Source organism: Mandrillus leucophaeus, unplaced genomic scaffold, assembly GCF_000951045.1.
Source record: "Mandrillus leucophaeus isolate KB7577 unplaced genomic scaffold, Mleu.le_1.0 Scaffold8, whole genome shotgun sequence".
Lineage (NCBI taxonomy): Eukaryota > Metazoa > Chordata > Mammalia > Primates > Cercopithecidae > Mandrillus > Mandrillus leucophaeus.
The window spans coordinates 5,051,555-5,072,431 of record NW_012108696.1 but is presented as its reverse complement, the minus strand read 5'-3'; the positions used below and the strand labels follow the sequence as shown (position 1 = coordinate 5,072,431).

At 46.0% G+C, this 20,877-nt stretch overlaps 1 protein-coding gene across 1 annotated transcript in view; it reads right to left on the bottom strand.

Moving 5' to 3' along the window:
* ADGRE1 (adhesion G protein-coupled receptor E1) overlaps positions 1-20,877 on the bottom strand; it is a 66,426-nt gene that overhangs the window by 15,707 nt on the left and 29,842 nt on the right. Inside the window, exons 8-15 of the mRNA XM_011967446.1 lie at positions 18,515-18,692; positions 15,935-16,054; positions 12,462-12,661; positions 9,995-10,165; positions 6,950-7,144; positions 5,184-5,419; positions 3,233-3,299; positions 330-421 (exon numbers count right to left, since the gene is read on the bottom strand). Of these exons, the coding sequence (XP_011822836.1) occupies positions 330-421; positions 3,233-3,299; positions 5,184-5,419; positions 6,950-7,144; positions 9,995-10,165; positions 12,462-12,661; positions 15,935-16,054; positions 18,515-18,692 (1,259 nt within the window). The remainder of the gene's footprint in view (positions 1-329; positions 422-3,232; positions 3,300-5,183; positions 5,420-6,949; positions 7,145-9,994; positions 10,166-12,461; positions 12,662-15,934; positions 16,055-18,514; positions 18,693-20,877) is intronic.

Sequence of the window (20,877 nt, the reverse complement as noted above, 5' to 3'; positions counted from 1 at the left end):
CGCCCAGGCTGGAGTGCAGTGGCGCGATCTCGGCTCACTGCAAGCTCTGCCTCCCGGGTTCACGCCATTCTCCTGCCTCAGCCTCCCGAGTAGCTGGAACTACAGGCACCTGCCACCATGCCCAGCTAATTTTTTTTTTGTATTTTTAGTAGAGACGGGGAGCTGGACGCTGGACTTTAAGCCTCCAGATCTAGGTGGTGTGATATGCTAAACAGACCTTATCACCTCTGTCTCGGGCATAGGACCCAGCACACAAAGTGCTCAAAGAACTTTTCTGGGAAGAAGGAAGAGGAAATTAAAAGAAGAGGAGAGATGAAAGAGGGCTGTACCTGGTGTCTTTTAGTGTTGAGACTTCGGCATTGACACTGGAAAGCCGCTGCCTCAGGATCCACAAGGTCCAGGTCAGGAGGATGGAGTTGATCTGCAAAGTCAAGCAGAAGGATGGAGAGGCTGGATATACAAATGGACAACGGCCAGAACACCTATAAAAGGAGAACTCTGGACTGGGCGTGGTGGCTCACATGTGTAATCCCAGCACTTTGGGAGGCCGAGGCGGGCGGATCACGATGTCGGGAGATCAAGACCATCCTGGCGAACACAGTGAAACCCCATCTCCACTAAAAATACAAAAAGTTAGCCAGGCATGGTGGCACAGGCCTGTAGTCCCAGCTACTCGGGAGGCTGAGGCAGGAGAACAGCGTGAATCCGGGCAGCAGAGCTTGCAGTGAGCTGGGACTGTGCTAGCCTAGGCAACAGAGTGAGATTCCATCTCAAAAAAGAAAAAAAGAAAAGAAAACAAAAGAAAATTCTGGCCAACAGAGGAAACAAGGTAACTGTTCTGTCTAGGCTTTGGATCTTAGTGAAGAACAAAGAGAAAAGAAAAGAGAGGAGAGAGACAGAGTAGGGGAAGCAGGGGAAGAGAGGGGTAAGGAAGAGGATGAGGGCCGGCTGCCAAGGCTCACACCTGTAATCCCAGCACTTTGGGAGGCTGAGGTGGGAGGATGGCTTGAGCCCAGGAGTTCAAGACCAGCCTGGGCCACATGGTGGCACGCACCTGTAATTCCAGCTACTTGGGAAGCTGAGGCAGGAGGATCGATTGAGCCCGAAAGGTTGAGGCTGCAGTGAACCATGATTGCACCACTGCACTCCAGCCTGGGCAACAGAGTAAGACCCTGCCTCAAAAAAAAAGAAAAAGAAAAAGAAAAAGATGAGGACAAGGAGGAGGAGGAGGAAGATGAGGAAGAGGAGGACAAAGAGGAGGAGAAGGAGGAGGGGAGAGAAAAGAACCCCAGCTCTGGCCTTCCATGGATTGGGAGTCCAATTTTACACTACCTTCATAGTCTAGGAAGCTGTTAGATGAGGCATTTATTTAAAATTGTTTCAGGTTGGTCGTACCCAGTTTTAGTTGAATTGTGTCTCCAGAAAAAGGTGTGTTGAACCCCTAAGTCCCAAGATCTCAGAATATGCCCTTATTTGGACATAGAATCTTTACAGAAATAATCAAGTTAAGATGAACTCATTAGGGCAGACCCTAATCTAATATGACTGAAATATGACTGGGGTTCTTTTTTTTTTTTTTTTTTTGAGACAGTCTCACTGTGTCACCCAGGCTGGAGTGCAGTGGTGTTATCTCGGCTCACTGCAACCTCCCCCTCCCGGGTCCAAACGATTCTCCTGCCTCAGCCTCCTGAGTAGCTGGGACCATCAGTGCCTGCCACCACGCCCGGCTAATTTTTTTGTATTTTTTAGTAGAGAGCCTCGCAAGGTGGTGAAACCCATCTCTACTAAAAATAAAAAATTAGCTGGTCATAGTGGCACGTGCCTGTAATCCCAGCACTTGGGGAGGCCAAGGCAGGCAAACTACCTGAGGTCAGGAGTTCGAGACCAGCTTGGCCAACATGGTGAAAACCCATCTCTATTAAAAATATAAAATTAGCCAGGTGTGGTGGTACGCGCCTGTAATCCCAGCAACTCGGGAGGCTGAGGCGGAATAATAGCTTGAAACCAGGAGGCAGAGGTTGCAGTGAGCCTACCAACATGGAGAAACCCCATCTCTACTAAAAATACAAAATTAGCTGGGCGTGGTGGTGCTCACCTGTAATCCCGGCTACCCAGGAGGCTGAGACAGGAGAGAATTGCTTGAACCAGGGGGGCAGAGGTTTTGGTGAGCTGAGATCGCACCATTGCACTCCAGCCTAGGCAACAAGAGTGAAACTCAGTCTCAAAAAAAAAAAAAAGAATTCTCCTTTTCAATATTTCATTCTTGAGATTTTTAAGTCCGAGAGTAATTTCCTTGATTCGCGAATCTTGTTTTTCCTTCTGAAAGGCAAATGCCCCTGGGAGGGACCATAATTGTATCCATCTTGTGTACGGGTCCATGAGTCTCTCTGAGGTGGGGTTGTTGTCTGGGGGTAATAATACGGGAGGTTCATTGCCTCATGCTGAGGAAATCAAGGCACTGACACCCACGAGGAGTGAGTTTAAGAGCAGAAGTTTAACAGGCAAAAGAAAGAGAAAGGAGACTAGATCTCTGTGTCTTGCAAGAGAGAGGGCCTCCTGAGTGGGACTTCTGGCCCACAGCAAAGTGCACCGGATTTTACAGACTGGCTTGAGGGGGCGGTGTCTGATTTACATAGGGCCCAAAGATTGGTTGGACCCAGTGTGACATTTACATAGAGCACGAGGAAGCTGGCCACCCACCCTGATCTTTTATTATGCAAATGGAGCCTTTACTTGGCTGGCAACATATTGTCTTCTCCTTACTGTCCACATGGTTTACAAAGAAATGGGAAGAAGGAGCTGCCATTTTTTTTTCTTTTTTTTAGATGGAGTCTCGCTCTGTCACCCAGGCTGGAGTGCAGTGGCGCGATCTCGGCTCACTGCAAGCTCCACCTCCCAGGTTCACACCATTTTCCTGCCTCAGCCTCCCGAGTAGCTGGGACTACAGGCGCCTGCCACCACGGCTGGCTAACTTTTTGTATTTTTAGTAGAGACGGGGTTTCACCATGTTAGCCAGGATGGTCTCGATCTCCTGACCCCGTGATCCGCCCGCCTCAGTCTCCCAAAGTGCTGGGATTACAGGCGTGAGCCACTGTGCTCAGCCTGGAAAGAACTCCTGACGGGAATAAGTGACCCTCTCAGCTGCACACGTCCCTGGAAATTCCAGATCTCGCAGGTCTCCTTGCTCCTCCTTCAGAACACACTTCGCCAGGCTGTTGTCGTATTTGCTTACCGCTATGACTGTGCAAACTGGCCCCAAGAAACTCCAGATGAACCCTGTCTCTGTATTCAGCCAGCAGCTACGGAGAGAAATAGGAGGAGTCAGTGCTCGTCTCAGAGTCCGGACCTTACAGTTAGCCCTGCCCCAACGAATGCCCTAGTGGAGGAGAACACTGGGAGGTGAGACTCAGATGACACTCAGGATGGTCCCGGTTGCAGTTCAGCTTCCTTCAGACCACCGTGCTTCCTCTTTTAGACCTTCTTCCTGGGCAAATGTACCTGAAATGTTTACCTGGTGCCCGAGGTTGAGCTCATTTCGCAATTCACAACTTCCTAATCCTGTTTCCCTCTATGCAGAGCTCTCCACTGGTACACTTGGTCATTGAAATCTCAGCTCAGGCCGGGCGCGGTGGCTCACGCCTGTAATCCCAGCACTTTGGGAGGCCGAGGCAGGTGGATCACCTGAGGTCAGGAGTTTCAGACCAGCCTGGCCAACATGATGAAACCCCATCTCTACTAAAAATACAACAATTAACTGGGCGTGGGGGTGCGTGCCTGTAATCCCAGCTACTCGGGAGGCTGAGGCAGGAGAATCACTTGAACCCGGGAGGCAGAGGTTGCAGTGAGCCGAGATCACGCCACTGCACTCCAGCCTGGGCGACAAGAGCAAAACTCTGTCTCAAAATAAATAAATAACAAATAAATAAATAAATAAATCTCAGCTCAAATGTCACCTCCTCTGAGAAGCCACTCCTGACTATCCTTAGATCGGGCATCCTGTCTCTACTCCTGGTATCCATCTAGCAGAGCTCACTGCATTTTTAAAATAGCAGCTATCGCTATCATAAGTTACCTTGTTTAATTGCTTGTGTAATTGCAAATTGTCTTCCACTACTAGACTATGAGCTTCATGAGAATTTGGGCCTTGGGTGTTTGTTCATTTCTGAATACTCAGCACTCAGAGCAAAGCCTAGCATAGACAAGATATTTCATAATTGTTTATTTAAAGGAAGGAAGGGAGGGAGGGAGGGAGGGAGGGAAGGATAAGAAGGAAGGGAAGGAAGGAGGGAAGGAGGGAGGGAGGAGGGAAGGGAAGGAAGGGAGGAAGGGAGGAAAGGAAGGAAGGGAAGAAAGGGAAAGGAGGGAGGGAGGAAGGGAGGAAGGGAGGAAGGGAAGGAAGGGAAGAAAGGGAAAGGAGGAAGGGAGGAAGAGAGGGAGGGAAAGGAGGAAGGGAGGAAGAGAGGGAGGGAAGGGAAGGAGGGAGGGAAGGGAAGGAAGGAAGGAAGAAAGGGAAGGAGGGAAGGGAGGAAGGAAGGAGGGAGGGAAGAGGGGAGGGAGATACGGAGAGAGGAAGAAGGGAGGAAGGAGGGAGTGAGGGAGGGTTGGAGGGAGGAAGAAAGGATTGCCTCTTTTTATTATGTCTCTAGTGTACATTAGCTGCTTTTACTACATAACAGCCATTCCGTCACGTTCAATAACAGCACCCCAATATTCCCGCCACCAGTTTTTTGAGACAAAGTCTCACTCTTGTTCCCCAGGCTGGAGTGCAATGGCGCGATCTCAGCTCATTGCAACCTCCGCCTCCCGGGTTCAAGCAATTCTCCTGCCTCAGCCTCCCGAGTAGCTGGGATTACAGACACACACCACCATGCAGAAGTATTCCTCTCTTGCTTTCACCCCCATCCTCCATGTCGTACACACAAGAAAAGGAAAATAATCAATTAGGTAAACTAGATATTCTCCTCCTGGAACATAAATCTCAAATAGTAGTGACCCTGGATTTGTGCAGTGCACAACCTGTGCTCCTGTACATGGTGGTCCTGAAACCAATAGCACATAATGTAAGAGCTCGATAAATGGTAGCCACAACTACTGCTACTGTTGTTACTCTCCTTGTTGCTCATGTCATTATCACTGTGATCCTAGGCAGCACGGTCTTCAGGAAGAGAGAGGATGTCACTCACCGATTATGCATTCCATAGCCCTGCGACTGCACACTGGCGGAGATCACCACCACCAGCACCGGCAGCCCATAACCAAAGGCACAGATGTGCAGCATCTTGATGTTGCGAGAGCTGAAGTAATTCACCACCTTCAGGTTTCTGACCATCAAGAAGAGCATCACAGCCTCCACCAGCATCCAGAAGAAGCAGGCAAGGAAAAGGTAGTGCAGGAAGCCCGCGATGATGGCGCAGCCCATCTGGAGGGGAGAAGCATGCACGTCAGGGTCCTCCACCCCAGAGAGAAATCGAGAGGAAGAAAGGAAGAGAGAGACTCCTCGACCAGAAATTCCCCAAACCTAGCTCACTCATTCATCTCACAAACATTTATAGAGATGGGCAGTGGTTCTCGACCACAAGCAGCACCACTTCCTGGTAAGGCGACCTATGGTCCTGGTTTGTCTGGAACTGAGATTTCCCAAGACGCATGACTTTCAGTTCTAAAACAGGAAGAGTTTTAGGAAAACTGACTGTTGATCGCCCTACTTTAGGGAATGGTTGAAAATAGGCGGGTTCAGCAAACTAGACCCCGTAGGCTGACTGTCTGCCTTGTAAATAAAGCTTTATTGGCTGGGTGTGGTGGCTCACGCTTGTAATCCCAGCACTTTGGAAGGCTGAGGCAGGCAGATCGCTTGAGCCCAGGAGTTTGAGACCAGCCTGGGAAACATGACGAAACCCCCCTCTCCATACAAAAAATACAAAAATTAGCCAGACATGGTGGCACAGGCCTGTGGTCCCAGGTACTTGGGAGGCAGAGGTGGGAGGATCGCTTGAGCCCGGGAGGCTGTAATGAGGTGTGATTCAGCCACTGCACTCTAGCCTGAGTGACACAGCAAGACCCTGTCTCAAAAAAAAAGAAAGAAAGAAAGAAAGCAAAGGAAAGGAAGGAAGGAAGGAAGGAAGGAAGGAAGGAAGGAAGGAAGGAGAAAATAAAAAGAAAGAGAAGTGGAGATTCTAAGCTGTAGCATTATCGACATTTGTAACATTATTGCAGGATCATCCTCTGTCATGGAGAGCTGTCTTGTGCACTACAAGATCCTTAGCAGCATCCCTAACCTTTACCCGCTAGATACCAGTAGCACGCTCCTCCAGTTGTGACAACCAAAAATGTCTCCAGACATTGCCAAGTCTCCCCTGGGAGGGAAAAAGCACCCAGGGAGAGAACCTCTGGTTTAGAAAGTATTGGAGGGGCTGTGCGTTGTGGTTCAAGCCTGTAATCCCAGCACTTTTTGGGAGGCCAAGGCGGGTGGATCACCTGAGGTCAGGAGTTCAGGACTAGCCTGGCCAAAATGGTGAAACCCCGTCTCTACTAAAAATACAAAAAAATTAGCAGGACATAGTGGCTCATGCCCGTATTCCCAGCTACTCAGGAGGCTGAGGCAGGAGAATTGCTTGAACCCAGAGGACGGGGTTGCAGTGAGCCAAGATCACATTGTACTCCAGCCTGGGCAACAAGGGCGAAACTCAGTATCAAAAACAAACAAACAAAAACAAGTAATAGGAGGAACCGTTACAATTCATAACATGATCAGGCGTGTAATTTTGAACTGAGAGCTGTCACAAGGAGTCAAGCAGGTGAGAAGCTGGGAAGTGAGTGTTACAGGCAGAGGGCACAGCCTATGCAAAGGCCCTGAGGTAGGAACAGGGGTAGAGGGGATTGGGTAGGAATGAGCTGAGGCAGGTGGGGAGAAGATGGGGTTTGGTAGGGACACAGCCCCAGCGATGTAGACCTGATTGTCAGTCTTGTCTATACCGGCGAGGAAGAGGATCTTGGCCAAGAGGAGACACACGCAGAGGTGCAGGTGGAGGTAGGTGATGTGATTTCGGATGGAGCGACACAGCAAAAAGGTGGCGATGGCCAAGACGAGGCACACCAAGGAGATGATCATGCCCACGTGGCTAATGACGTACAAGGAGAAGTCCATCTGTCAGGAAGGAATTCATAGTTGGCCTGAGAATAGGATCAAAATTCCCCCAGGTGGGAAGAACAGTTATCTAAAACCCTGGCTCGGGCAAAATTAGCTTGGGGGCCTTTTCTCCCTCTAACACTCAGTGAACTAGATATTATCCTTCATTATCCTTTGCAATCAACTGGCATCCACCAGCACCTATTCCCAGCCCTGTCCTATGCGCTACTCCAGGTATGACTGGGACTGGATGTCCACAAACTACATCTCCCAGAATCCTAGGGAACTAAGGTCCTGGATGTAATTTAGGTTCTCCAGTGAGATACATCTGTGAATGTCTTGCAATGCAGAAGGGAGGCAAATATCAGCTTTTGGCAGACAGGAGTGAGCTTCATTCCACATTTCCACTGTCCAGTCCCCAATTTCATGGTGGAGTGGGGTGGCAAAACGACAGCAGCAATTTCTGACCTCTGAGTTATAGCTGCATTGGGGGATGATCTTGAAGCCAAAATTGAAGTGACAGCCCCCTGACTTCAACTCCTCCATCCTCTCCCAGAGATTTTTGTGAGCACCCACTTCCCTGTATTAAATCCCTTTCTGCTTGAAATACCTGGGGTGTTTCTTCCTTCCTGTACTGCATCCCAACTGATAATGCAGACATTCAGGAATGCTCCAACTTCAGGAGTGGAACATGACAAGCTGAGTTCTTCTTCTATGCCATTTATTCATAATTAATTTTAAAATTGATTTTAAATGTATCCAAGTGCTTTCTGTGGGTTAAAGATATGCCAGGCACCATCTTATGAGCACCTCTCTATGATATTGTCACCAAGTGGTTAGGAAAACTGACCATCGACTGGGCGCCGTAATCCCAGCACTTTGGGAGGCTGAGGTGGGTGGATCACCTGAGGTCAGGGGGTTCAAGACCAGCCTGGCCAACATGGCAAAACTCTGACTCTACCCAAAAAAAAAAGAAAGAAAGAAAAAAGCTGGGCATGGTGGTGGGCACCTGTAATCCCAGCTACTCGGGAGGCTGAGTCAGGAAAATCACTTGAACCTGGGAGACGGAGGTTGCAGTGAGCCAAGATCGCGCCACTGCACTCTAGCCTAGTGACAAGAGCGAAATTCAGTCTCAAAAAAAAAAAAACAAAACAAACAAACAAACAAAAACCAGAAAAAAGAAAAGAAAACTGACCAATTTGTAGTTGTGTGAGTTTGGACAAGACACTTCACTGCTCTTTGCCCTCAGTTTCCTCATCTGTTAAAAAGAGAATATTAATGGTAACTGCCTTACACAGTTGTTGTAGGAGGATTAAAAGAAAACATTTAAAGTACAACTGTGCCAGAAACATGCTATATAAATGCTAGTGATCATCAGCAATTTTTGTTATCGTTCTCATTTTTGAGATGAGACAGCTGGGCTCAGTGCAGAGAAGTTAAGTGACTTTTCCGAGAAAACACAGCTAGAAAGTGGTAGAGATGGGACTTGAAACTCAGTCAGTTTTGTTCTGGATCCAGTTCTCTTAAATCCTAAGCCACATGGTCCTTAAAACGGCACTTACTTATGGGCCTCCCTGGTAGGGAATTAAACGTTGGGTCTACCATGATAGGAAAGGATACTTTTTTTTTTTTTTTTTTTGGAAACAGAGTCTCACTCTGTCACTCAAGCTGGAGTGCAGTGACGTGATCTCGGCTCACTGCAAGCTCTGCCTCCTGGGTTCACACCATTCTCCTGCCTCAACCTCCCGAGTAGCTGGGACTATGGGCGCCTGCCACCTCGCCCAGCTAATTTTTTGTATTTTTAGTAGACACAGGGTTTCACCGTGTTAGGCAGGATGGTCTGGATCGCCTGACCTCCTGATCCGCCCACCTCGGCCTCCCAAAGTGCTGAGATTACAGGCGTGAGCCACCACGCCCGGCGAAAGGATGCTTTCTACAACACTAATGAGGACGTCCTTCCTCTCTGCCGAATCTACTCATTCACCAAGGCTTATTTCATATTCTGTTCCCTCCCAATCTGTCATCGTCTCTCTTGGAAACACCTCAGAATTCTTTTTTGTTTGTTTGTTTGTTTGTTTGTTTGTTTGTTTTGTTTGTTTTTTGTTTTTGTTTTTGTTTTTGTTTTTTTGTGAGACAGAGTCTCGCTCTGTTGCCAGGCTGGAATGCGGTGGTGCCATCTCAGCTCACTGCAACCTCTGCCTCCCAGGTTCAAGCGATTCAAGCGATTCTCCTGCCTCTGCCTCTGGAGTAGCTGGGACAACAGGCATGCATCACCACGCCCAGCTGATTTGTGTATTCTTAGTAGACATGGGGTTTCACCATGTTGACCAGGATGGTCTCGATCTCTTGACCTCATGATGCACCCACCTTGGCCTCCCAAAGTGCTGAGATGACAGGCATGAGCCACCGCGCCTGGCCAATACCTCTGAATTCTTACAGCATTCCTTCTTGACCCATTTGCATGTTTTAGTCGAAAGAGATTTCCCCAGATTTGAATTCCACCTGCCCCAATTTCTAACTTCAGGACTAGACGGGCCACTTTGCCCATTCTGTGAAATGCGTCTGAAACCGCTTAACTTAAAGAGCCCAGCACGCTGTAGGTGCTCATTAAGTAAGATCTGTGATTGCTCCAGTGCCTGGCCCTATTTAGGGTCATTATTTCTCATTGTATACGTGAGTTTCATGGCCTTCCAACCAGACTGTAAGTTCTGCAGGGGTGACGGTGTATCACCTACCCCTTCTGTCCCCATGACTCCGTCCCACAACACCCAACCCCATGGGAGAAACACAACAGACGTTTAATCAATATTTTCCCATTGGATTTGGAGGCAGATACTCTGCCTCAGGGAACAAATCATCATTACTAACCGTGAGCTCCCCAGAAGCCATGATAACAGCAAGATTCGCCATCCGATTACAGCTGCAGACGGTATGTATCTCAGAGGCTTCCAGGATCACACAGCCAAAGGATGTCCATCTTCCACCCTTCACATCGGTGCTCCAGGAAACACAGATGGGCCTCTCAAACTCCTGCTTTGGCTAAAAAAAACCCCCCAAAATTAAAAAAAAAACAAACAAAAAAAAAAACAAAAAAGAAACAAAGGCCCTGGTCACCTAAGGATCCCCATCAAATAGATTAAATGTGACTATCCTCAAGAGTCACTGGGAACAAGAATACACAGGGTACGTTCTGAGGGAATGGGGGAAAATGCTGATATTTCATTATGCAATGAGGGCCAATCTGATGGAGCAGCTTACATTCCTGTTGCTAGAAGAAAACTCCTCCTTTCATCAAATCCATAATAAGGCCTTCTGCATAGTCACTCATTATGAGTGAAAAAACCACTCATTCAATGTGTGGTTTTTTTGTGTGTCTGTGTGTGACTGAGTCTCACTGTGTCGCCCAGGCTGGAGTGCAGTGGTGCAGTCTCAGCTCACTGCAACCTCTGCCTCAGGGTTCAAGTGATTCTTCTGCCTCAGCCTCCCAAGTAGCTGGGATTACAGGTGCCCACCACCATGCTTGGCTAATTTTGGTATTTTTAGTAGAGACGGGGTTTTACTATGTTGGCCAGACCAGTATTGAACTCCTGATGTCAAGTGATTCACCTGCCTTGGGCCTCCCAAAGTTCTGGGATTACAGGCGTGTGTCACCATATCCAGCTAATTTTTGTATTTTTAGTAAAGATGGGGTTTCTCCATATTGGCCAGGCTGGTCTCGAACACCTGACCTCAAGTAATCCACCTGCATAGGCCGCCCAAACTGTTGGGATTAGAGGCATGAGCCACCACACCCAGCCTCGTTCAACATGTTTTTATTGAATACCTATTACATGCCTTAATCTGTGCTGTTTACGGGAGACATTAGTAAATAAAATAGACACAGTTCTTCCCCCAAGGAGATCATAGTGCAGTGGGAGGAAAAACATATAAAAGCCAAGTAAACAGAGAAATATTTTTAGTAACAGTTTAAGAACAACATGCTTTAAGAATCTATATTAGAAGGGTGGGCATGGTGGCTTATGCCTGTAATCCCAGCACTTTAAGAGGCTGAGGCGGGTGGATCACCTGAGGTCAGGTGTTCAAGACCAGCCTGACCAACACGGTGAAACCCTGTCTCCACCAAATACAAAAAGGTTAGCTGGGCGTGGCAGTGGGCACCTGTAATCCCAGTTACTCTGGAGAATGGCTTGAACCGAGGAGGCAGGGGTTGCAGTGTGAACTAGTTCAACTAGTTGAACTGTGAACTAGTTCAACCATTGTGAAAGACAGTGTGGTGATTCCTCAAGGATCTAGAACTAGAAATACCATTTGACCCAGTTATCCCATTACTGGGTATATACCCAAAGGATTACAAATCATGCTACTATAAAGACACATGCACACATATGTTTATTGCGGCACTATTCACAATAGCAAAGACTTGGAACCAACCCAAATGTCCATCGATGACAGACTGGATTAAGAAAATGTGGCACATATACACCATGGAATACTATGCAGCCATAAAAAAGGATGAGATCATGTCCTTTGTAGGGACATGGATGCAGCTGGAAACCATCATTATCAGCAAACTATCGCAAGAACAGAAAACCAAACACTGCATGTTCTCACTCATAGGTGGGAATTGAACAATGACAACACTTGGACACAGGAAGGGGAACATCACACACCGGGTCCTGTTGTGGGGTGGGGGGAGGTGGGAGGGAAAGCATTAGGAGATATACCTAATGTAAATGATGAGTTAATGGGTGCAGTACACCAACATGGCACATATATACATATGTAACAAACCTGCATGTTGTGCACATGTACCGTAAAACTTAAAGTATAATAATAATAATAATAATAAAAGAAGCAACAACCACATAGCAGCATCCAGGATCCAATCAGATCAAGCCCTGGTATCACCCCATGGCAGCATCCAATCAGATCACACCTTCCTGCATCACTTCATTGTAAGATGCAATCAGAACGCAGCTCATTACCCACTGACTATAAAACCTGCCCCAACCCCCCAGCTTGGGGAGACAGATTTAAGCCAGACTCCTGTGTCCTTCCTTGGCAGTCTTGCAATAAACTTCTCTCTCTACAAAAACCCGGTGCTTCAGTGTTTAACTTTCTGTTGCACATGGGCAAACGGACCTAGTTCTGTTTGGTAACAGTGGGAGACCTCATTCCTCTAGCGGTGGCTTCTGTTAATTGACTTGAATTGCTAGAAATTGTGGAAGCTTACCGACCACAATAGCTTCCCATAAAAAATGAGAGTTAAGGAAATCGAGAGACGAGGAGTTCCCAACAGGTAGACAGGAATCTCAGCAGAGACCGCTTCACAAACCTGAATGTTCTCCAGAGTGTAGATGACTGGATCTGAGAAGCCATCTTTCTTCTCCCCAGTCATGATGCCCCCAACGACTCGAGAATTCATCTTCAGCTTGATCTTCGAGGTGGTCAGGGGAGCCTGGTGGTCTTGGAAGAAGCGTTCGTTTAAAACAGACTCCACGCCCACAAAGGAGACAAAAGCCACACCAGTGGTCCCTGCAGGTTTCCCCAAATGAAAAAAAGAGGGAATCGTTTGCTCAATAGTTATTATAGAAGATCGAACACACACGAGAGAGAGAGAGAGAGAGAAAGAGAGAGAGAAAGAGACATGCACCTCACTGTGCTGCTCCGAGATTAAAATAACCAGCAGGCTTCTAGGTTTAAAAAATAAACCTCCGGCCGGGCATGGTAGCTGACGCTTATAATCCCAGCACTTTGGGAGGCCGAGGCGGGTGGATCACAAGGTCAGGAGATCCAGACCATCCCGGCTAACATAGTGAAACTCCGTCTCTACTAAAATACAAAAAATTAGCCTGGTGTAGTGATGCGCGCCTGTAGCTCCAGCTACTTGGGAGGCTAAGCCAGGGGAATCACTTGAACCTGGGAGGCAGAGATTGCAGTGAGCCAAGATCGCACCACTGCACTCCAGCCTGGTGACAGAGCAAGACTCCGTCTCAAAACAAAACAAAACAAAATGAAACAAAAACTTCCACAGCTGGGCAGAATGGCTCACGCCTGTAATCCCAGCACTTTGGTAGGCCAAGGCAAGTGGATCACTTGAGGTCAGGAGTTCAAGACCAGCCTGGCCAACATGGTGAAACCCCATCTCTACTAAAAATTAAAAAAAAAAAACTAGCTGGGCATGGTGGCAAGTGCCTGTAGTCCCAGCTACTCGGGAGGCTGAGGCACGAGAATCGCTTGAATCCAGGAGGCGGAGGTTGCAATGAGCCAAGACCATGCCATTGCACTCCAGCCTGGGCAACAGAGCAAGATTCCATCTCAAAAAAAAGAAAAAGAAAAAGAAGAAGGAAAAGAAGAAGAAGGAGGAGGAGGAGGAGGAAGAAGAAGAAGAAGAAGAAGAGGAGGAGGAGGAGGAGGAGGACGAGGAGGAGGAGGAGGAGGAGGAGAGAAAGTGCTCAATTTATGATGTCTAGGGGGACATCCAAGGGGTCCCTCCATTAGCTTGGCAGTGGCAGATGAAGCCTAGGGGATGGTACTGTCTGGTTGGGACAGGAAGCTGTGGACAGCAAGCCACCCAGGTGCCGAGGCAAGAGATCGAGGGCACGGGCTGTTCCAGTATAATAAAATATATAGAATAAGAATAGTCATACTAGATATAGATAATAGATATGATTATGTATAACTATCATTAATCATTAGTCTGTAGCAATGACTCTTTACTCCAATATTATAATCATCCTTGCTCTACAATTGTAACTTAGGAAAAACCAAGCTACACAGAGATAGGGGCTGGGGGGACATAGTGAGAAGTGACCAGAAGACCGGAATGTGAGCCTTTTGTTATGCCCAGGCAGGGCCACCAGAGGGCTCCTTGGTCTAGCAGTAACACCAGCATCTGGGAAGATGCCCGTTGCCAAGCGGACCGTGGTCTAGCGGTAGCGTCAGTGTCAAGGAAAAACACCTGCTACTTAGCAGACAGGGAAGACAGGGAAAGGGAGTCCCCCTTTCCCCGGAGGAGTTCAGAGAAGACTCTACTCCTCCACCTCTTGTGGAGGGCCTGACTGATGTTATCCAGAGGCCCAACCGTCTCCATGTGATGCTGTGCTTCAGTGGTCATGCTCCTAGTCCACCTTCATGTTCCATGCTCTACACCTGGTTCTGCCTTCTAGATAACAGTAGCAAATTAGTGAAAGTACTAAAAGTCTCTGATATGCAGAAATAATGGCGTAAGCTGTCTCTCTCTCTTTCTCCTCTCTTTCTCTCTGCCTCGGCTGCCAGGCAGGGTAGGGTCCCCTGTCCAGTGGACACGTGACCCATGTGACCTTACCTATCATTGGAGATGACTCACACTCCTTACCCTGCCCTTTTGTCTTGTATCCAATAAATATCAGCTCAGCCTGGCATTCGGGGCCACTACCGGTCTCCACGTCTTGGCGGTAGTGCTCCCCCAGGCCCAGCTGTCTTTTCTTTTATCTCTTTGTCTTGTGTCTTTATTCCTACAATCTCTTGTCTCTGCACACAGGGAGAAAAACCCACCAACCCTGTGGGGCTGGACCCTACAGGAAGCGGCATAGGACATATCCCTGTCTCTCTCTTTCTAACTCGGCCTCCCAAGGTGTTGGGATTACAGGTGTGAGCCGCCACGCCCAGTGACCTTCAATTCTTTTCCCTCTCTCCCCCACGTTCCTGGTGCTCCAGCTCACTCTACTTTTAGTTCCATGATCATACCAAGCTTTATTTCAACACAGAGCCATAGCTTGTACTTCCTATAACACACTCTCTCCTACTTTCTTTACATATTCCTCAGGACTTCGCTTAAATATCTCTTCCATTTTGCACATTAAAGTATTAATCACAGTGTTAATCATATGCATAGATCAGATCAGGGGCTGGAAAACTATGGCCTATGGGCCAATCTGGCTGTCACCTACTTTTTTAAATACAGTTTTATTGAAACATGCCCAGGCACATTCATATATTGTCTATGAATGCTTTTGAACTATAATGGTAGTTAAGTCATCGTGATAGAGGCTGTATTAATTGCAATGCTTAAAATAGTTACTAACGAGCCCTCTACAGAAAAAGTTTGCCATCCCTGACACTGATTAGCAGTGTCCAACATAAATATAGTACGAACAACATATGTAATTTTAAATTTTCCAGTACACATTTTTTTAAAGTAAAAAAAGATAAAATTAATTTTAATAATATATTAACTCAGTATAAGCCAAATATTATTTCAACATATAAATATATTTTAAAATGTAAAAATTTATTTTAAATATTGCATATTTTAAATTTTTAAATATTACATATTTTTAAATATTACATATTTTTAAATATTACATATTTTAAAATTTAAATATTTTAAAAATTTAAATATTATATATTTTAAAGATTTAAATATTTTAAAAATTTAAATATTTTTTATTTTTATATTATTTTAAATACAAAAAAATGACTAGTGAGATGTCTTAATCCTTCTTTTTGGGCACCAAGCCTTTGAAATACAGTGTTTATTTTAGGTTTACAGTAGTTCTCAACCTGGCTTAATCAAATTTCAATTGCTCAACAGCTGAATGTGACCAGTTCATATCATACAGGCCAGTGAAGGTCTCAATACTCCAGTATTATAAGGTCATTTAATGCTTGACTTCCCTAGCAGATGGAAAACTCTGAGAGCATAGGCCATTTCTGCCCTCATTGGTTCTCAACCATCTGGCACTGGTCTTGGCACCTTGAAAGGGATCAATAAATGCATATTAATGGAATACACCATAACCTGCATTCTCAGGAGAGGAACTGTACCTGTGGATTCAGATTCCTCAATTGTGGAACACCGGATCTTCATCTTATCCCCCTTGGCTGCCAAGCTCAAGTTCACATTCTCTTCACTGCATTCTTTGTTGATAACTTTGCTCTCAATGTCTAAAAAGAAAAAGGGAGAGTTCCTATGAGGTCGCCCAGAAAGTCAGTCCTGAATTTGGTTTCTGTCCAAAAAAAAGTACACATCCATCGTGGCGAGCAGAGAAAAAGAATAGAAAGTTCAATTCATGATAGGAAAGATCTTGAGTCCCATAATGAATGATAGGAGAACCATAGTACCAAACAAATGAGTAACCCAGGTGGAGCCTTAGAAGCCAGCTCTCATATTCTAGGGGATGCATCAGGGAAAGATGGGGTCAAAGTCAACAGTGATGGAAGGCAACAGTCATGATCCTCTCTCTACTCTAAGTTTTTTGTTTTCTTTTTGTTTTTTAGTTTTGTTGATGTTTTTATTTTGGAGACAGAGTCTTGCTCTGTTGCCCGGGCTGGAGTGCAGTGGTGCGATCTTGTCTCACTGCAAGCTCCGCCTCCCGGGTTCACGCCATTCTCCTGCCTCAGCCTCCCAAGTAGCTGGGATTACAGGCGCCCGCCACCATGCCCAGCTAATTTTTTGTGGTTTTAGTAGAGACGGGGTTTCACCGTGTTAGCCAGGATGGTCTCGATCTCCTGACCTCGTAATATGCCCGCCTCGGCCTCCCAAAGTGCTGGGATTACAGGTATGAGCCACTGCTCCCGGCTTCATGTGTTTTCTAAAACCAAAACAAATAGTAAGGGATTGGGGCAAGCCTAGCATGGTACACAAGAGCTCAGGTTTTGCAGTCAGATGGTGGTAACTGGGAGGCCCAGCTCTGTGGCGCACTAGCTGCCTAAATTTGAGTATTGACTTAAGCTCTCTATGCCTCCTATTTCTCATCTGTATCATGGCAACACATTGCAGGACCTAACCCACTGGCCCTTCCTGAAATTAAACTAGATAATGGAACCAGAAGAATCCTTGTAAAACATAAGCCAGATAATACCATACCTGTTCCCAAATTTTCCAATGTCTTTTCATCTCACTTCAAATAAAATCTTGGCTGGGTACATTGGTTCAGGCCTGTAATCCTAGTACTTTGGGAGGCCAAGCAGGAGGATCACTTGAGCTCAGGAGTTCAAGACCAGCATGGGCAACATAGCAAGACCTCATTTCTACCAAAAATTTTTAAAACTAGACAAACATGGTGGTGCACGCCTATAGTTCCCAGCTACTCAGGAGGCTGAGGCAGGAGGATCGCTTGAGCCTGGGAGTGTGAAACTATAGTGAGCTATGATTGTACCACTGCACTCTAGCCTTGGTGACAGAGTGGGACCCTGTCTCAAAAAAAAAAAGAAAGAAAAAGAAAAAGAAAAACCTCAAGTCCCTAAATTTGCCTACATTTCCTTTCTCCTACTGCTATCACCATCTTCAATGCCACTTCAGCCACACTGGGCACCTCATGATTCCTTGAATTCTCCAGGTATTCCTGCACTTGCTCTTTCTCCAGATATTTACATGACTCTCTTCCCTGACATCCCTGCCCCAAGGAGACTTACCCTGATCTCACTATATAAAGTAGCAACTCTCCCTCTAATCCCAACCCTCTCTAACCTCCCTAGCCTGCTGTATTTTTTCTCAGTAGCACTACCTCTATTTGGTATACCAGATGTCTGTTTGTTTATTGTCTGACTCAACTCACTAAAATATAAGATTCATGAGGCTAATTTTGTTCACTACTGGTTGGAGTCCACCAAATACTTTATTTCCACCTCTTGGCCTTCTGGGCATCCATTAGGTTGGAACTTCCTAGGTTTATGTGAATGATACTGGAACTACTACCAGGAGTAGGGTGCTAATGTAAAAGATCTACAGCAGCCACTATTCCCAAGTAGTCATCTATCAAGTATGTATGAGTCAGGAAAGGATCAGTCTTGCAGCAGTAACAAACAACCCTAAGTCTTAGTGGATTAAAAAAAACAAGCGTTTATATCTCATTAATGCTTTGTATCTATTGTAAATTGACTTGAGGCCATGTTCCATATTATCTTTATTCTGGCACCCAGGCAGATGGAGCAGCTGTGACCTGAGGCACTGCTAATCGTATGGGCAGAGGGAAAGAAAGTTCTGGAAAGTCTCATACTGGCAACTACTCTATTCCCCAATTTATTGGCCTGAACTAGTCCCCAAATCCCACCTAACCACATGGTAGCCAGGAAGTACAATTCTACCGTGGGTTCAGCGGGGCAAACGGGAAGTACTTGAGCACAGCCTATGACTGTCATACCTTAGCCCAGCACATAGCAGCTAATCAGCAAATATTTGTAGAATAAATTAATGATATGGTCTTAGCATAGTGCCTGGCCTTTGCCAAGTGCTCAGTGAATGGAAAATATTGTTAATATGATTAGATTTACTTTGCTGTGAATTCAAGGTATTTAAACAGTTGGAGAAAGAATGGGTGGGAAACCCAGGGAAAATCCCATTGCCAAAGTCAACTCTCAAAATCATCACCTGGATGTAACCTTGCCACGAAGGGTATCTCCTACCTAAGTAATCCGTCCGAACAGTCTGAGTGACATTTGCTGAGGGTTTCAAAAAAGTTGCCAGTGTCAAGCTTTCCACGCTCTCCAGGAAGACTGTGGCCAGGGAGGACGTCTCCTCCTTGGTGAAGTTGGTCCACGTGGATATTTGTTTAAGCACAGGGACAAAGCTCTCAGTTGTATTCTGCAAGGAAAGACGTGTTTGTTCATTCTCTCTCTCTCTCTCTCTCTCTCTCTGTCTCTCTCTCTCATTAATGAAATAACAGCTGTCCTTTTTCTCATTAAGAATAGGCTGGGAGTCAATCCAAGGGAGAATTAAAAGGGGCATCCACTCGGGCTCCTTTTTCTGATTCAAGAAGCCCCATTAGAAATACAAACTGAGGCCGGGTGTGGTGGCCACGCCTGTTATCCCAGTACTTTGGGAGGATGAGACGGGCGGATCACGAGGTCAGGAGATCCAGACCATCCTGGTTAACACAGTGAAACCCCGTCTCTACTAAAATTACAAAACGATTAGCCAGGCATGGTGGCGGGCGCCTGTAGTCCCAGCTACTTGGGAGGCTGAGGCAGAAGAATGGCGTGAACCCGGGAGGCAGAGCTTGCAGTGAGCAGACATCACGACATTGCACTCCAGCCTGGGTACCACAGCGAGACTCCGTCTCAAAAAAAAAAAAAAAAAAAGAAATACAAATTGAGGCCGAGTGCAGTGGCTCACACCTGTAAGCCCAGCACTTTGGGAGGCTGAAGTGGGTGGATCATGAGGTCAGCAGTTCGAGACCAGCCTGGCAAACACAGTGAAACCCTGTCTCTACTAAAAATACAAAAAAATTTAGCCGGGTGTGGTGGCACGTGCCTGTAATCCCAGCTACTCAGGAGGCTGAGGCAGGAGAATAGCTTGAACCCAGGAGGCAGAGGTTGCAGTGAGCTGAGGTCGCACCACTGCACTCCAGCCTGGGCGACAGTGCGAGAGGCCATCTCAAAAAAGAAAAAAAGAAATACAAATTCAAGTCCAGGAATTCAAGACCAGTCTGGACAATATAACAAGACCCTATCTATACAAGCAAATTAAAAATGAGCAGGCATGGTGGTGCATAACTCTAGTCCCAGCGACTCAAGAGGCTGAAGTGGGAGGATCTCTTGAGGCCTGGAGTTCAAGGCTGCAGTGAGCTGTGATCACTCCACTGCACTCCAGCGTGGGTGACAGAGTGAGATCTTGTCAAAAGCAAGCAAGCAAGAAAGAAAAATTGATGTGACCTTTATGCAATGTAGTAAGTTTGTACCTATAACCATGTAAATTGCATATAACCATTGACTCAGCAATTCCCCTTCCAGGAATTAATCTTTCCAGAAATACTTAAAAGTTGTGCAAGGATCTTGTCCAGTGGTGTTCATTTCGGGATAGTTTGTGGAACGCCTCAATGCCCTACAGGTTGGGTCAATAAATGAAAATGAAATCAAATAATGAGATAGCCATATAGCTGTTAAAATGAATACTGCAGTACACCTACAGGCACCAACAAGCAAAAAGGTCTCTGAGCCATTGTTAACTAAAGCAAATTACAGAGTATCATGTACATAGTATCGCATTTGGTTTAGAAACAATTGGTTTAATTTTAAATTATATATTATGGTATTTATGTTCTGGTATATAGAAATAAAAATAGCACACACTTTTTATGAGCCAGGTATTGCTCTAAATGTCTTTTATATATTAACTTGTTTAATTTGTAGAAGATATCTAGGAAGTAGAGGCTATTTATGATTATTTTGATGTGTGAAAGGAGAAACAAGGACTCATATCTAGCAGGTGGAAGAACTACGATTTGAACCTTGACAGTCTGGCAGCAGAAGCTGAATCATTAATCACTGTCCTAAACCTCTCAAATAAGTGCTCAATAAAATGACTCCAATGTGTGTGCATGTGTGTGTGCGCTTATGTATGTGAGTGTGTGTATATGTATGTGTTGGGCTGTGTACATGTGTGTGCATGTGTGTGTATCTCTGTGTATGTCTATGTATGCCTATCTGTGTATGTGTGTTTGTGTATATGTATGTATACATGTGTGTATATGTGTGTTCGTGAATGTGTGTACATTTGTATATGCCTGTATGTATATATGTGTGTATGTGTGTGAGGAACGTGGATATGTGTGTGTATGTATGTGTATGTGTGTATCTGTGTGTAGATGTCTGTATGTCTGTATGTGTGTATGGGTATATGCATATATGTGTATATACCTGTGTGTATGTGTGTAAATGTGTGTGTGGGGTGTGTGTGTGTGCATGTGTGTATGTATGTGTTATATGTATGTGCATATATATGTGTGTGTATTGTGTACTTATGTGTGTGCATGTGTGTATGTATGTGT